The sequence below is a fragment of the Stigmatopora nigra genome, chromosome 4, assembly GCF_051989575.1.
Source record: "Stigmatopora nigra isolate UIUO_SnigA chromosome 4, RoL_Snig_1.1, whole genome shotgun sequence".
Lineage (NCBI taxonomy): Eukaryota > Metazoa > Chordata > Actinopteri > Syngnathiformes > Syngnathidae > Stigmatopora > Stigmatopora nigra.
In genome coordinates, this window is record NC_135511.1 from 3468732 (window position 1) to 3486845 (window position 18114).

General features: G+C 40.0%; 1 protein-coding gene across 1 annotated transcript in view; it reads right to left on the reverse strand.

Annotated features, from left to right (window-relative positions):
- Nucleotides 1–8380: 8380 nt before the first annotated feature.
- The window catches only part of adamts3 (ADAM metallopeptidase with thrombospondin type 1 motif, 3), a 110411-nt gene continuing 100677 nt past the window's right edge, over nucleotides 8381–18114 (reverse strand). Inside the window, exons 21-22 of the mRNA XM_077715577.1 lie at nucleotides 17287–17404; nucleotides 8381–12280 (exon numbers count right to left, since the gene is read on the reverse strand). Of these exons, the coding sequence (XP_077571703.1) occupies nucleotides 11829–12280; nucleotides 17287–17404 (570 nt within the window). The 3' untranslated portion in view covers nucleotides 8381–11828. The remainder of the gene's footprint in view (nucleotides 12281–17286; nucleotides 17405–18114) is intronic.

Consider the following 18114-nt stretch of genomic DNA (forward strand, 5'->3'; position numbering starts at 1 on the left):
AAAAATAAATTGGTATACATTTTATTCTTGGGAATAATAGTATTACTATGCCAATTCCCACCATTCTCATTTGTTTTGAAAATTTCTAAGAACATTTTAAAGATTTTTTTAAGCACAGTCATACCTCTACTAATGAAATTAATTGGTTCCAGAGCTTTTTTTTTTAGAAATTTGAAAATTTCAGAAGTATTGCAGTAGTTTATACGTAAATATTATAATTCATTCCACGGTCCCCACAAAACTACCAACTAAACCTTTAAAAACTCACCAGTGTACCAATTTTGTAGGAAAATGTGAAGACACACAAAAATGAAAGACAATGATCATAAGATTATTGAATAAGCCAATAAAATGAGTAAACATGCAAAATATATTCGTATAAAAGTGCATGTGCACAGGTGTTAGGAAGCTAACATTAGACAACAGAGGCAGAGAGAACACAAACACAGAAACACACATCTAATAAAAAAAATAAGAATTCAAAACAAATTACATTAATCTTTTTCATTAACGTTTTATGATTTCTTTGGCATCCAATTTTTCACCCATTTCATTTATCGCCACTGCTTCTATTTAAGTTCCCTTTTGGCAGTGCTTGTTGACATTTTAAGAAAAATCAATCTAAAGAATTGTCTTTCACGACTTTTAAAAATGTTTCTAAAATGCACAAGACAAATTTTGTAAAAGTGAAGGATCGCATGACTCGGGAACACTTTTTCAGGATGTTATTTTTCATGAAGTCGGAAAGTTCGTAAAATTTCTCCCCATTTTTTTCTGATTTGTGCTGCTGGAATGGTGGCTGCTCCCTCCTCAGCCTTCACGTTGAACTCCTCATGGATAGCCGAGCAGTGCATTAACCCTTCTCCGTTGAGAGTTCGTTTTGGTGCCCCACTTCCTCCTAACTGACCACAAGCCCCATTGCCTGCCCCCGCGACACAATTTTGCCCATCGAAGAAAATCTTAAAACATAAAACAAGAGTTGTTTCGACTGCGAATCTTTTAAAGTCACTCGGCCACAGTTTCTTCCAAACATTAGTTTAAGCAGACAACGGTGGTCAATGTAAGATGAAAGGTGGTTGTGAGACAGCCAATGAGAAACAAGTAGAGTGTCGTGAAATTCTCTAGCAAGAAGCATTGCTTCTGCGAAAATTTCTAAATAAAATAACAGATATTGGAAATGTTTGACGTTTTTGTAACTTTGATCTGTTTTTGTATCATGAGAAACTCATTTGCATCTCAAAAAGGTATCATAACCCGAAAATTAGAGGTATGACTATGAACTTTTTCAGTTTGCAGTTTTTATTATTATTTAGAAGAACAAAATACCTAACAATTTTATTTGAGAGAATATTTCACAATTCTTAAAAACCAACGCCGAAAATCCCAAGAGTAATAATATTTTTTATTCTTGTTTTTAAGAAATATATGAAAATACATATAACCACTTAAAAAATGAAAAATGGGAGTTACGGAAAGGCTTTAACTGATTGCCTATCAAATAATTTTATTGGCAAGGGACATCCATGAATGAGAGACACAAATGAAGCAACAGTCCGCTTACTCAATCTAAACTGAGGTCTAATGCCGTCAATGACACATAACATGAGTATTCACAGCCAATCTTCCCATTTAATTGGACGTAAATAGCTGCCATTGGTGGGAAATTAGTTAACATGCCTTTTTTGTGAATACTATCCTTGAGTGTACAATCACATTTTTGTACAATTGCCTGTAATTCAGCTTCGTTTTCAAATGAATGGCTTGTGATGTTGTGCTCATTTCTGTCTAATTTGTAGTGCATCAGTGAACCATTGATCTGGAATAATAAAGTTTTAAAATGGTTTCCTCCTTTGTTTACTCAAATGCAGCGGTGTGCTGTCAGGGCCTTCAAGACCTTCAAGGCCTTCTCTGCTGGCCCAAGAAATATCGGAATCACAGACTGATGTTACTTATATTTTGTAAATGAATAGTTATTAAATGATTCCACATTGTCTGTTAGCTTCCTTTCATCGCTTTCCCCCCTGGTTGCCCTGCTTCCAGATGTGTGTTTTCATATTGAAGCATTTAACCAATCACATTTCAGCCATTATTTGTTGCCAGGGTCAGAAATCAGCCTCTAGGCCTTCACAATCAGTTCTGCAGGCTCTGCTGCAACAAACAAGCGTCGATAAGACTGTTGCTTTAACCAATCAGATTTCGAGTTGGCAACACCATAATGCCTTGTCGCAGGCATAAGGATCGTCATTGCTTTCTCGCAGGCGTAGGGATCGTCATTGCCTTCCCGCAGGCGTAGGGATATGTCATTGCTTTCACCAACTATGATTGGCTAGTCATAGAGAGGATTAGCCAGAGCTACCAAACTATCTGGAGTGAGCTGCACAAGCAAATGTGTTGATTTAAAGCCATTTTCAAGACGGACTTTTCAAGAAAAAAAGCTAGACATCATTAAAAAAGGTCAGACAACTCCAAAGCAAGCAAATCTGTCACAACCGGGAACGAACATTTTTAGCACTAAATCGAATAAAAACATATACCAGAAATACAACAGGACAGGCTTGACTTTCTGCATTAGCTTCGATGGCGATGGAAAAGAAGGAAGAAAGAAAGGAGGATGGCTATTGTGTACAGTTAAAAATGATTTTTGGTGAGTAAAATATGGCCATATTCCTAAATAATATTTCAATTGTAAGAGGTTATTATTGATTATTTATTGTGTCTCAGCTTTAGCTGCAGTAGAGGTTTTATCGCCATAAAATAGTTTTTGAGGGTTGGATTGATTCGCTGAAGGCGTCGCTAGAAATTGCACGGACCGTCGCTGCTCAAATTATTGAAAAACATACTAGAATGAAGAATTATGTCCTAAATGACATTTTCACAGAGAAATGTGAAATCTGGTGGAAATGTTAAACAGAAGGCTGTGGTAGAATGGTTCGCATATCCACCTCATAGTTCTGAGCCCGAGGGTCAAATTGCCGGTGGCTTCCGACCTAATCCGGTGTGGAGCTTGCATGTTCTACCCTGGCCTGTGTGGGTTTTCTCCAGGTACTGCGCTTTCCTCCGACATCCCAAAAGCATACGGAGTAGGTTGGTTGAACAGGCTAAATTGCCTGTCATTAAGAGTGCGAGGGCATGAATGGGTGTCGGTCTCATTGTTCTCTGTGATTGGCTGCCAAGCAATTCTGAGTGTCCGAAGTTGGATGGACTATGCTCTACCACCGCCCAAAACTCTTGTGAGGATAAACCTTATTAAAAATGAATTATTGAAAAAAAAACATGTGTACATGTAATAAGGCTTTAAAAACTGAAAAGTGCAGCTTGCCCGGTGAGTTGTAGGATTTTGTAGGTGTGGCTGTTTCACGTAAGTGCGGCATCGAGCGTGGAACGTCGAAAGACCCAGATGCAGGGAAGCCAACAGGGACATGGTATGGAGTGCTCTAACAAACGCTTAAATCACTAAGGAAGGATATTCAGAAAATAACAAAACCAATCCTGTCGGTGAAGACATGTTGAAACGGGGAACATGGCATAGAGACCTAGAGAAACGCAGTGTAAAGCAGATGATCTGGCCAAGACTGACAAACACACAGGGTTTAAAAAGACAAACATGGTTTGATGGGACAATTCGAAACACCTGGGTCATACAAGAGGTAGCTAGCAGGAGACAAAACCAACGCTACATGACACCCCACCTAAGGGACGGATTCCAGACGTTCCAGCGAAAACAAAACAAGACATCCCAAACACCAGACGGGAAGGGCGATGTGGGGCTCTAAAGCATAGTCTGGCCAGTTCGGTGGTCATCCGGTCCAGTTAACGAAGAGGCAGCAGGTTGGCCTCCGGTCGTCGTCAGGGCCTGCCCCGAGGGAGTGGGGTGTTGGTCAGTTCGGCGGTCGTCCAGTCCGGCCCACGAGGAAACGACGGGCTGGTCGGTCTGGCCCACAAGGAAGCATTGGGCTGGCTGGTACGATGGTGGTCTAGTCCGGCCCACGAGAAAGTGGGAGGCCGTTTCGCCCTGGGAGCATGATGGGACGCAGGCCACCCTGACCTGGGAGTGAGATGGGACGCAGGCCGCCTCGCCCTGAAAGCATGGTGGGTCGCAAGCTGCATCTTCCTGGAAGCATGGTGGGTCGCAGGCATCGAGGCCACCATCGTACAGAACGCCGTTATCTAGTGGCGGGTTGGGCGCTCAGGGGGAAAGAGCTGGCATTGGCGAGCGAGTGGCTTGAACAGGCACTGGTGAGTGGGAGGCAGGAAAAAGGGGGATTTTTTTGTTAACAAGATAAAGAAATAATTAAGAACTTCAGGGAACAAATTGCATCTTTGTCTCGCAAATTTTCATGTTCCCTCAAAACACATTGAGCCAGGCTTTTTGGCCATATTTTCTGACACTGTATCTTTTTTGCCTCACTTTTACATAATTCTCTTGGGCGGAAGAGAGGCAGTGGTGAATAGTGTTCTCAAAACTGCGCTGCAACGATTTTCAAGTGCGTATTTCCCGGGGTGGATGTGAAAAGCTTTTGAAATTGGAACCTTTTGTCACTGGCAGCTGGCTCTGCTTGCAACGTGGCTCAAGTAGCATGAAAGATTTTAAATGCACTGTTTTTGGAAACTTATTACACAAAAACATCTACAATGATTCAAAGACAGTGTTATCACAGTCAATTCCATGCACAAAACCTCTAAAGTTTAGTTTTAAAAATGGACGCATGGTGAAAGAATAATAGTTGCTCATTTCAGACTAACTTAAAGTAAAAGTTACTCTGTAATCTTGCAATGCCATAAACAGAATTAGACGTCTCATCAATTTGAGCGGTAGGGGAAAATCAAAAATGGCATTGAAATGTGAGAATTTGCCACCGGTCCTGGAAAATGTATAACAAATGCAACTATGTGAATGAATTATACATTAATGCATGAATTTATTCACTCTCTGAACTGATTTATACTCATTCGGCTCATAAGAGATGCTGGACCAACCTACCGTGCATGTGTTTGGAATGTGGGTGGAAACCAGAGTACCCGGAGAAAACCAATGCAGGCCCAGGGAGAACATGCAAACTCCACACAAGTGGACTGACTGGGATTGGAACCCAGGTCCCCCACTGTGAGGCTGACGCACCGCTGGGCCTCAATAAATATCAATGGTTGCAAATGAGTTACGGATTATCGTGTTTTCAGGATTATTTTTTTATTTGACGGCAAACCGGTGGCGTGGGTGGTTAGTGCGACACTCTCACGGCCCTGGGGTCTTGGGTTCAAATCCAGGTCGTTCCACCTTTGTGGAGTTTGCATGTTCTCCCTGGGCCTGTGTGGGTTTTCTCCAGGTATCTGGTTTCCTCCCACATTCCAAAAAACATGCATTGTAGGCTGATTGGAAACTAATTTGCCCCTAGTTATGAGTGTGCATAGTGGTCTGTCTCCTTGTGCCCTGCGATTGGCTGTCCACCGATCCAGGGTGTCCCCTACCTCTGGCATGGAGTCAGCTGGGATAAGATACAGGACCCCCGCGACCCTAATAAGGATAAAGCCTGTTCAGAAAATGAGATGAAATGCTGTTTCAGTCTAAAAGATTACCGCCCCCTATTTGAGAATTACTTCCTGTTCTTTTGTGTTCTTGAGTTATTTCCTTTTTTTTTCTTTGTCTTTAACTTTCAATCCTGATTATTTTGGGACTTTGGGATTTTAGGCCACTTATCGATTTAGGTCATTTCTGCGTAAATTGTTTATTTTAGGGCATATTTGATGATTTTGGAACATTTTTTCAACCTTTTTTGGGAGATAATTTTTGCACGATTACTTGTTTATTTTTTGCCCTTTTCAGTTTATTCTTTTAATTGAGATTACCTGGATCATTTTTTTTCTTTAGCCTAACTCATTATTGGGCAAGTGATGCTTTAAACTCATTGTGTTCAAATAGGTGGTCATGACAGTTTAAGATATGTAAGTCAAATCTGTTTACCAAATGTTAATACTGTGGTACATACAATTGTGGTCAAAAGTTTAGATACACTTGTGAAGAAGATAATGTCATGGCTCTCTTGAGTTTCCAGTTATTTCTACAACTCAGATTTTTCTCTGATAAAGTGATTGAAACAGATACTTCTTTGTCACAAAAAAAACAATCATGAAGTTTGGTTCTTTTATGACTTTAGGGTCTGTCACTGCCACGATCAGGAAGAAAAAACAAACTCACCTGCTGCTGTGAGAACATTGGTCAAGAGGGTGAATATTCAACCGAGAATCACTGAAAAGCAGATCTGCCAAGAATTAGAAGCACCTGGAGCACAGGTGTCAGTCTCCACAGTCAAGTATGTTTTGCATCTCCATGGAGTGAGAGGCTGCAAGAAGGAAGCCCTTGCTCCAAAAGTGGTACCTTAAGGCTCGATTGAAGTTTGCTGCTGATCACATGGACAAAGATAAGACCTTCTGGACGAAAGTTCTGTGGTCAGAAGAAACAAAAATTGAGCTGTTTAACCCCAAGTACACCATGCCTATCGTCAAGCACGGTGGTTTACTTGCCAGAAGCTTGAAGATGGCTACCAAAAGCGCCTAATTGAACTGGCCAAAAAACATGTTACCAAACATTAGCGCTGCTGTATGTATATTTTTTTACCCAGCAGATTTGATCACTTTTTTCTGTTCACCCATGATGAAGTCATAAAAGGACCACACTGCATGAATGTTTTTTTATGACAAAGAAGTATCTGTTCCAATCACTCTATCAAAGAAAAATCTGAGTTGTAGAAATAACTGGAAATGATGTTCTTCACAAGTGTATATAAACTTTTGACCACAACTGTAGGTAAACCCCAACTATAAGAGACAGAATGTCGGAAAAAAAATCCAAAAATCACATTGTTTGATTAATAAAGAATGTATTTCTAAATTAAAGTGGAAAATACATGTTTGGTCACCTACACATTTTTGGGTGTCAAAGAGGTCTAACTTCTTCTAATGAGGTCTCCACTCGTTACCTGTATTAATAGCATCTGTTTTAACTCATTAACCTCAGTTTCTCACACTCCAAACTCCATTATGGTCAGGACCAAAGAGCTGTCGAAGGTCACCAGAGACAAAATTGTGGACCCTCCTGGGAAGACTGAATCTACAATAGGTAAAACGCTTGGTGTGAAAAAAAATCAACTGTGGGAGAAACTATCAGAAAATAGAAGACATACAAGACCACTGATAATCTCCCTCCATCTGGGGCCCCATGCAAGATCTCACCTCGTGGTGTCAAAATGATAACAAGAATGGTGAGAAAAATCCCAGAACCACACGGGGTGACCTAGTGAATGACCTACATAGAGCTGGGACCACAGTAACAAAGGCTACTATCAGTAACACAATGAGGCGCCAGGGACTCAAATCCTGCTCTGCCAGACGTGTCCCTGTGCTGAAGCCAGTACACATCCAGAAACGCAGGTTCTCGTGTTTGGAGGAGAAAGAATACTGAATTGTATCCTAAGAACACCATACAAACTGTGAAGCATGGGGATGGAAACATCATGATTGGGGCTGTTTTTCTTCGAAATGACCAGCACGACTGATCTATGTAAAGGAAAGAATGAATGGGGCCATGTATGGAGATATATTGAGTGAAAATCTCCATCCATCTGTAAGGACATTAAAGGATGATTTCAGCTTGACAATGATCCCAAACACATTGCCAAAGCATTGTAAAAAGCATTTCAAGGTCCTGGAGTAGCCTCGCCAGTCTACACATCTCAACCCCATAGAAAATCTGTGGAGGGAGTTGAAAGTCCGTGTTGCCCAACGACAGTCCCAAAACATCACTGCTCTAAAGGAGATCTGTATGGGGGAATGGGAAAAAATACCAGCAAGTGTGTGAAAAGCTTGTGAAGTTACAGAAAACGTTTTGCTTCCATTATTGCCAACAAAGGGTACATAACAAAGTATTGAGATGAACTTTCAGTATTGACCAAATACTTATTTTCCATCAGGATTTGCAAATACATTCTTTAAAAATCAATACATGTGAATTTCACGGTTATTTTCCACATTCTGTCTCTCATGGTTGCGGTTTACCCATGTTGTCAATTACAGGCCTCTCTAATCTTTTCAAGTAGGATAATTTTTGGTGGTTGACTAAATACTTATTTGCCCCCTGTATGTATATCATATGTATCTTTAATCAGTGGCGAACCGTGAATGTGATCTCACTGCACTATTCATTCCTTATCCATGCCGCTTATCTTCACAAGGGTCACAAATGGGTGTTGGAGCCTCTCCCGGCCAACTACTGACAAAGGCGGGGCACACCCTGAATCGGTTGACAGCCACATTTTTTATCATTAGTGCTTATTCATTATTTGCAAAAAACATCAAAAACAGACTTGTTGATTCTATCCTTTATTGCTATGTGCTCCCCAGTCCAACAAACAGCATCAGTAGTAGTGTACACTTGAATCTACACAGAATACACAAGACAAGCACAATGGAGACATGACAATGCACAGGTTGTATTGATACAGTACTGGAAGGAGGCTCAGGGGTTTTGTCGCTGCTAACTAAACTAGCGGTTAGCATAAAGAGCTGACTAGGTCGGTTGTTACAAAAAACAAATTAGCTGTGAAAAGACAGCCTGCTGACAAACATCTCAAATTTGAGCATGTATATTTACATCTAATTGTTTGCAAAAAACAATGTCATTTCTATCCTAGCAGATTGTATTCATTTGGGAAAAAACTGCATGAACAGCACCGCCCCTTCAATAAATAGGTCTGCACTCAATGCTAACTATATACACGTACTATACATTGTTGTGCATTGTGTTGTGTGTTTATTGCAGTCAGATGCATGGTGGTTGTGAGGAAATCCGTCATTGTGAGATGTCGAAAAAATCATTTCGCAGTTAGCGACGCTTCGCCATAGGCTGAAATGTTGGAAGTCAGTAAGGCAAAATAATGGACAAATGAGTGATAGATGTCCAATCTCTTAGCTGAGAGGACTAGTAGTGAATGATTATGTCGTTGACAGCGTTAGACATGCCTACGTGGCGACATATTGGAACGGTTAACCTTCCACTTTTCATATTGTGTTAAATTTGACATCGACAATAAATGACATCCAATTTGTTTAAACTGGGACCACGAGCAGTGAATGCTCATCTTTTAATGCAAGTGACAATGCTATAAATCCCATCCATTTGAGTGGGATTCTACATTGCACATTATCATTCAAATGAATGTTGTTTTGGAAGTAAGAAGGTTCTTGCTGATGAGGGACCTTAGTATTAGTGTCTCGGATGGTAATTTGACAAATGTACTGTTCACAATCTAAAATTAGGTCATTTTTAAAGCAATTATGTTTTGCCAATGACTATCATCTCATTTCTGGACCGTTTTATCCTCACTAGGGTCGTGCGGGGTGCTGAAGCCTATCCAAGCTGAAGGCTGGAGGTGGGGGACACCCTGAATTGGTGGCTAGCCAATTGCAGGGCACAATGAGACAAACAACCATTCACACTCATACCTAGGGGAAATTAAGAATGTCCAAACAGTCTACCATGCATGTCTTTGGAAAGTGGGGGAGGAAACCAGAGTACTAGGAGAAAACCCACGCAGAGAGAACATGCAAACTCCACACAGGTGGACCAACCAGGATTTGAACCCAGGTCGGTCCACCTGTGTGGAGTTTGCATGTTCTCCCTGGGCTTGTGTGGGTTTCCTCTGGGTACTCTGGTTTCTTCCCACATTCCAGCGTGTCCCCCGCCTCTGGCCCATATACCGCTGGGATTGGCTCCAGCACCGCCCGCCACCCAAATGAGGATAAAGTGGTTCAGAAAATGCGATGAGATTTATTTATTTGTATCAACAATATAATTCAAAGATGAGTTTGACATGTTTTTGTTAGTTCTTTGTAGCAATAATATTGCATTCTCAATGTTACACAAAAAATGTCAATCCATATGGACCGGGCGACTAAATGTAAATAATGTAAATGGCAGCTAATAAGTAAATTTATAAAAAGCTTACAGCTAATTGAATAGTAGGAAGGTTGATGATGTTCAGTGTTGTTGGAGGTAATTTGACAAAGTAACGGTGCTTTTCTGTGGGTTGAAAATGCTCATTGTCTGGAATAGACACCCAATCAGAACAGATGTCTATCGCTGTCAATAACAGCCATGGAATTAGTGTCATGTCCGTCCATCTGCATCATACATCCCTCTGTAGACATGACTGCATTGGTCCTGAAATAAACTCAGCAAAATATTACTGAGCCCTATGTGGTAGTGACCTTAAAAAGTTACGGCTGCTGCATTGAAGGTTATAACATTGATGTCAGCAAAAGTTTGTGAGTTTAACACTGAGACGGTGTCAGAAAAAATAATGATTATTGTCACATAATTCCAGATGATTGTGTTGTAGGGAAGTTAGCACCATTAAACAGAACTCATGAAATAAAAGGCAACTTAAATCCTTGAAACAATAAAATTGTGCATAATGTATGTCTAGCTGCATTTCCATGAAATTTAACTAAAACAAGTTTTTGAAATTCTGTCACTGCCGCATTGTCTCAGAGCACGCAAAAGACATTTAACTTTTTGTATGTAATATGTATGATCGTAGACTTTTATTTAAACATGAAACCTTGCAATTAGATGATGCCAAACTTGTCTGATGTTTACAAAAAGAGTTTTCTAACATCATTGTTAAGTTGGTGCAATTGTCCTTCATGTTAAGAAATGTAAATGTTATTTGCTATTTTAGATATGGTGGTTTTGTTTGGTCTTCTATGTTTGCATGTGAACTTCCAAATGATCTTTTATAAATAATTATTTATTTCTATAATTGAAAACAGACATCATTTTCTACAATTGAATTAAAAAGAAGCGTGTCGTGTCGACTAACTTGCCTCTTTTTTTTGTTAAACGAATTGTGAATGTTAATTGGTAGTCAAAACACGTTGGTTTTGTTTGGTCTTTGATGTTTTATGAAAAAACGCACAAGCAACACATTTTTTAATCGTTTATGGAAGCAAGCACATTTAGAGAGTCCAATTTACTCGTCTTTGATGTTCACAAAACACTTTCCGCACTTTTCATTAAACATCACATATTCTGACTTCGAAAACAAAATCCACCTTGATACACTAGCTTATCTTTGATGTTTAAGAACAATGCTGATGTTTATTTTAAATAGCCTTTTAGAACTATAAAAACGTATCACAATGTCTCTTATTTTTAAAATCAAGAGTTCAATTAGCTTTTGATAATTATGAAAACTACTTTAGTTTGTAGGGGATCACCTTGTGTTTCCTGTTTTAAAGAATACTTCAATTTTAACAACTAAATGGTTTTACTTCTCAAAATCCATCTTTAATATTCATGCAAAAACATTTTTACGTTCATGAAAAAGCACATTTTTGCTTGGTATTTTTAAGGGACAACCTGTTTCGATCCTGAATTGCACTTGTTTTGAAACGGATGCCCTGACTTCCTTTGTATGACAGCGCAGTAACTAACTACAAAGTGAACCAGCACCTCTTTTTTTCTGTCTTTGATGATGATTATTTTTTTTTGGTCGTTTGGCTTGAGATGGCCCAGAAAGATCAAACTGCTTTGTCTACGTACTCCTGTTAACTCTTTCGCCGCCACTGACGAGGATAGCGGTATAAAGTTGTGGCTCCAGTGACGCGTGTGGCTCTTTATAATCTTCTGCATTGGAAATGAGTTTCTCAATCGTAGACATGAAATCCATTTGAACTTAGAGAGTGGCGTTCATTCATTGCTAGCCCTTCCACTTCAAATGGATTGGACGTCTATCACCATCAATGGCAGCCAAAGAGTTGAAAAAAAGCGCCACTCATCTCTCCATTTCCAAATACGTGGCAGGATACCTGCTGACATTTCTCGGGTTTCTTCTGGTTGCTGATGTAACCTTAGCTTTCTTTGGTGGAGAGGCCGTGACTAACGGTCTTGATCGTCCATTTTTTTGCTGTTTAGCACCGTTTGACTTCTGTTTACCCCCATTTTGCTGTTCTTTCCCAGCGTTTTGTGTCTGTTTACCGCTGTTTTGTTGTGGTTTACTGCCGTTTTGTCGTTTCCCGGTGCGTGTGACGTTAGCCATTAGTGTCTCCAGCAGCTGAGAGGCAGAACCGAAGCGTAGGCGGTCTTCGGGCTCTGAAAAAACAGCCCCACCACCAATCCTTTTGCTGCACGACTCGCAGCAAAGTTTGTGATATCCAGGGATGGAGCAGTATCGAGCCAGAACTTCCATTTGGCAGAAGATAGATTTGTCTCCGTGGCAGGGCTCATCTACAAGTCAAAGCACATCAAAGAGCGAGAGTTCAGCGGAGAGTAATGATCACTTGTTCATCGAAACAACAGATTAAGATGGTGGGCAAATATCTTGTCATTTTAGAGAGGTACATTTGAAGATTGTTACTCAGTTTTGAAATCACATGAGCTCTTTCCCAGTCAGCGTTTTCAGAGTAATCAACACAAAAATGCCAACCTGTTGAGTGTGTTTCCACCGATATTTCAAGTCGTGTTGCACCAATACAATTTCTTTTGGGCTCCAGAGACCAATTCTCATATACACCAGCTGTGGGATTTCATACTAGATGACTGCATAGTCACTTGAACCAAAGTATTTTCTATCATGGCTTGTTCTCATATACACTAGCTGCTGTATTTGATACAAATGACTGCATACCCACTTGAACAAAAGTATTTTCTATCATCACTTGTTCAGACACTGCTTTATCTCAGTGGCTGCCCTTGACAGTGCTAGACATCCAAACCATTTGAAATAGGAGGGTGGCAGTGAATCACTCACTGCTCGGTCTACTCGTGATAAAATCATTTCCAGGCAAAAACCTGTCATGAACCTCTATCAAAATGTACTCAAGGCAGCCATGATTATAGGAGCGATGTTCCCATCAAAGTGTATTGACATTAAAATTCTTACATTGCTATCTTGTTTTTAAATGACTATTTTATAAATATCAAGGCATCATCATGCAAGTTACTCATTGCAAATGATCAAATGTTGGGAACTAAATCTTTTGCAGCATCAGCTTGCTTTTTCTTAAAACATAGTAATTTTGTATTAGCAAAAATATCATTAGAGAGCCGTATAGGTACTGACAGTAGTACTAATGGAACACAAGAATTCACCAAAGAAATGAAACATTTCCAGTAAGGTTATCTAACAAAATTGTGTATTTTTTTTTACAATTGTGTCTTCAACTATTCATGAAAAGGCATACATTAGCTACTGTAGAGCTGTAATTGTCCTGTCGAAAGAAACTGATTTTAATTACTGCCCAGACATGACTGGGTTGTTGATAACTCATACATGCTGCAAGGTGGTTGTGGTACAACCTTTGATGAGCCTCATCTCATTTTCTGAACCGCTTTATCCTCATTATGGTCACAGGGGGTGCTGGAGCCTATCTCAGCAGACTCTGGGCCAGAGACTATGAATGGTGCCCAGCCGATCGCAGGGAAAAAGTGTCAAAGAAAATACTAAATCTATAGATTAATTCCTTGTTAAATGTCGTCTGTGAGTGAGTTAGACACAAGGGTCCACGAATAAATGTAGCAAGTTTCCATGGACACCAGCATGGGTTAGTTTCTTATTAAATGTTGGCAGTGACTGAAATATATTCAAGGGTTTGCTTGTAAATGTAGCAAGGTTCCATGGACACCATCATGGCCTCCCTACTACACTTACAGTATTTATTCATTACAAGTTAAAGTACTGTTGGACTTCATCCAGCCTGCAATACTTTGTTGTTCGATTTTATTGTGGTCAGAGTACAACTCAAGAAGTCGACAACTGTAGTCTAAATGGCAACGGGTCGACACTACTGTCGGGATAGACGACCAATCCATTTGGATTGGGAGTGCTAGAAGTGATTGATTATTGCTTACAATGGCAGCAGTTTAGTCCATTCATAAAAACATTAAGAAGAAGAAAGTTGATTGACCAGTGGGAAGGTGGTGAATGTGGTTGCTAAGTTTTAGTCATGTAAATTGTCATTTGACAAAGTTAGATTGTGATTAAAGTAAAAACTGCTATTTTTAAGCAAGTCTGGTACATTTATTGCCGCCCAATACTGCCAATTTAGAGTGTCCAATCAGCCTATCATGCATGTCTTTGGAATGTGGGAGGAAACCGGAGTACCTGGAGAAAACCCATGCAGGCCCTGTGTTTTGCATATGCAGTTTCTAAATGATGATTTTATTTACTAAGGCAGAAACAAAATAACATACTTGTCTGGCCCTCTGTGAAAAAGTAATTGCTCCCGGAACCTAATCACGGGTTGTCCCACCTTTGGCAGCAATAACTAAAAACAAGCGTTCAAACGATAATTTGTTATGAGTCTTTTACATCGCTTTGGAGGAATTTTGGCCCACTCTTCTGTGCAGAATTTTTATAGCATGAACAGCCTATTTCTGATTACACCACAGAATTTCAATAGGATATTTAAATCCGGACTTTGACATGGCCACTGCAAAACATTTATGTTTTTTTTACCTATTCTGAAGTGGACTTGCTGGTGTGCTTTGGATAATTGTCTTGCGAGCACAAACTGACCGCCGGACATTCTCCTTCAAAATTCGCTGGTAGACAGCGGAATTCATTCTTCCATCAATTACAGCAAGTCATCCTGGTCCTGAGGCAGAAAAGCATCCCCAGACCATTACACTGCCACCGCCATCATTCACTGTTGGTATGTAGGTGTTTTTTTGATGAAATGCTTTGCCATTTTTTCGCCAGATGTAACCCACTCCTTCCAATAAGTTCAACTTTTGACTCATGAGTCCACACAATGTTCTTCCAAAAGTGTGGAAGATCATCGAAATGTTTTTTGGCATTTTTGCTTGGAACTCTACCATGGATGCCAGCTTTGGCCAGTGTTATTCTTATAGTAGAGTCGCGAACATTGACCTTGACTGAGGCCAGCAAGGCCTGCAGTTCTATCCATTATTTTCTGGGTTCTTTTGTGACCTCCTGGATGAGTTATCGTCATACTCTTGAACTAATTTTAGCTGGCCAACCACTCCGGGGAAGGTTTGCCGCTGTTTCCAGTTCACTCCTTTGTGGATAATGGCTCTGACAGTGGTTCGCTGGAGCCCCAAAGCTTAGGAAATGGCTTTGTGACCTTTTCCAGACTGATAGATGTCGATCACTTTTTTTCACCTTTCTCTGGATTGTGGCATGATGCTCTGATCTTATAGCCTACTTCACTTTATCTGACACATTCTGTTTAACTATTCTCTTGATTCAACACGTTGTGGAGATAAGGTGTGGATGTGGCCTATGAAATTGAACTCAGCTTTTCCATCATTGTGAGTAGCCACAGATGTTTAGTGTTTTAACAAATGAGAGCAATTACAGTGTTCCCCCGCTACTTCGCGGTTCAGCTATCGCGGACTCAGAGGTTCACAGGTTTTTTTGGGGAAAAAAATACAAATATTACATTGAAACAACATATTTTACAGTTTTTTTGTTATAACATGAATTTCACTCTCTCTACCCGTATTCTATATGGTGTACTGTATACAGGTGGGTAAAAAAATAAAAAATAAATAAAAAATCAAAATTTGGAATTAAATTCAAATTAAGCATTTTTAAGGGGAATCCCTACTTCTCAGAAATGCACTTATTGCGCGTGGTCCCGGTCCCCATTAACCGCGATAAGTGAGGGAACACTACTTTTTCACAGAGGGCCAGACAAGTTTGTATTTTTTCTGCCTTGGAAAATGAAATCATTTATGAATTCCATTTTCTCGGGTTCCTTGGGTTGTCTCTGTATTAGACAAAATTTTATTTGATGGTTTGAAACCTGCGTTTGTATGATAAATATATTTTTCACGGCACTGAATATTGGGCACCCCTGACACCTAAGATATATTACATACTAATTATGTTTATGTGTCTGCGTGTGGTTTTCTGTCTCCTTGTGCATGCGATTGGCTGGCCCCCGAATTCAGGTTAACGCCTGCCTGGTGCCTGAATTCAGCTGCAATAGGCTCCAGCATTCCCCTGCGACCCTTGTGAGGATAAGCAGTACAGAAAAGGAATGAATGTATATATTGACAACGAATGTCTCTAGGTCCGAAATTGTTAGTTTACAAAAGCTGTTTATATGCAAATTGTGTCTCAAGATACGAAAACAAGATCCAAATTACGAAATCCCCCAAACGTCAATATATTTCCCATATCGGTTATTTTATCTTGAAAGTTTTGCGGATGCATTGATTCTTACTTTACAATATCACTACACTCTACTGGGCTCTCATTGTCTGTCTCACAACAATCAATTTCCCTGTTTCCAAATTCTCTTACGTACTTTTGACCGCCATTCGTTATCACGGAGTTCTGACGATGTTTTTTGTTAAGTTTTTCCAATTGTGGATGAATCAGCTTCTTTTGGTTTTATCATGATGTCTTCCAAGAAATTTACCAGTGCAAATGAAAAGAAGTGGTCAGCTAAGAGGACATTGACAAGTTGGTTGAGGGGCACAAAAATGAACCCTCAACGGAGGAACTGAATAAACTAGAGTTAATGGAACACATTAAATGGAGGAATATAACAAGATGGTCTAACAGGAGAAAGAGCAAGCATTCCAACAGCAAAAGTCAAAGAAATACTGGAAACATTTCACAAATGTTTTGTCTTCGTAGGAAAAAGCACATTCAGAAAGTGTTTACGAGTCGTGCGATTGTCCATGTTGACTACGTCTGTCCGTAACATTATGGAAACATTATTAAAAGTTGTCAAAGGCAATTGTATTATGTAGATGTGCGTTCATATGTTTATGTGCTCTCTCTCTCTGTTGCCTACTGTTAGTTTTTTGCATGCTTGTAATTCATTTTAAGACCAATTTAGTTTGTAAGTGGAAGTACCACTGTATTAGAAATTTTAGTAATTTTCAGGATGCATTGCACGTTATTGTGGGTAAGATGTTGTAGCTGTGGGGAATCTCATTAGCAGATTTAAAAGAATGCTTTCAGACAGGTAGACAATATTTAAAGGAAAGAATTAAAAAAAGGAGAACCTTAGGCTCTTTTTCAAATGGAATATTATAAGGTTTAAGATACTATGAATACTTTATTCCCCATTATCATTTCCGATGTTTGTCAAAAAGATCATGTTTTTATATCACCCATTTTATATATTTTATAAGAACTTTTATATTTATAAATATGTCAATTAAAAAAAATTAAACACTACACACGCGCGCAGTCTCACCAAAAAAAAAAAAAACTTCCAAATTTGAAAGCTTTGACAACTGAAGATTCTCACCGTGGCAGGGCCCCTGCCGACATACACGAACGTTGTCTGGCTTGTCCCCGCCGCACTGGTCTCCGATTCGGCAGGAGACCAATCGTCTTTCTGTGCCCTCGCCGCATGTCACTGAGCACTGCATGGAAGAGTAGAATTTGAATAAAACAAAAAAAAGTAAATTACTGGTCAAATCTGACGGCGCGGCGGATGATTGGTTAGCGCATTGGCCTCACAGTTCTGGGGTTTTGGGTTTGATCCTAGGTCGTGATTCACTGTATGGAGTTTACATGTTCTCTCCAGACTTGTGTGGGTTTTCTTCGGGTACTCCGGTTTCCTCCCACATCCCAAAAACATGCAGGGTACGCTGGTTTGGTGTGAGTGTGAATGGTTGTCTGTCTCCTTGTGCCCTGTGTTTGCCTGGCTACTGATTCAGTGTACCCTGGCTGGTGCCCATAATTGGCTGGGATAATTGCATCACTTTCGAAAGGAACCTTGATTCATATTTCAATTTTATAAAAAAGGGGGTGTTCTCTTTATTTTGATTTTATATTCACCATTCATTCATCTTCCATTCGGCCCATCCTTCAAAGGGTTACGGGGATTGCTGGAGCCTATCCCAGCTGTCTTCAGGCGATAGGCAGACAACACCCTAAAGTGGTCATATCAGTCATAGGGCAGAGAGAGACAAACGATCAATCATATCACCACCAGCAGGAAGCGAGGCTGCGCCTGCCTGCACCAAAGTTAGGCGAATTAACCTCTAAATCACGAGGTAGCCCTGGATATTTACCAAAGGAAAATAAATGTAAAACTCAATTTAGTCATTTATTTTTCAGAAATCATGGG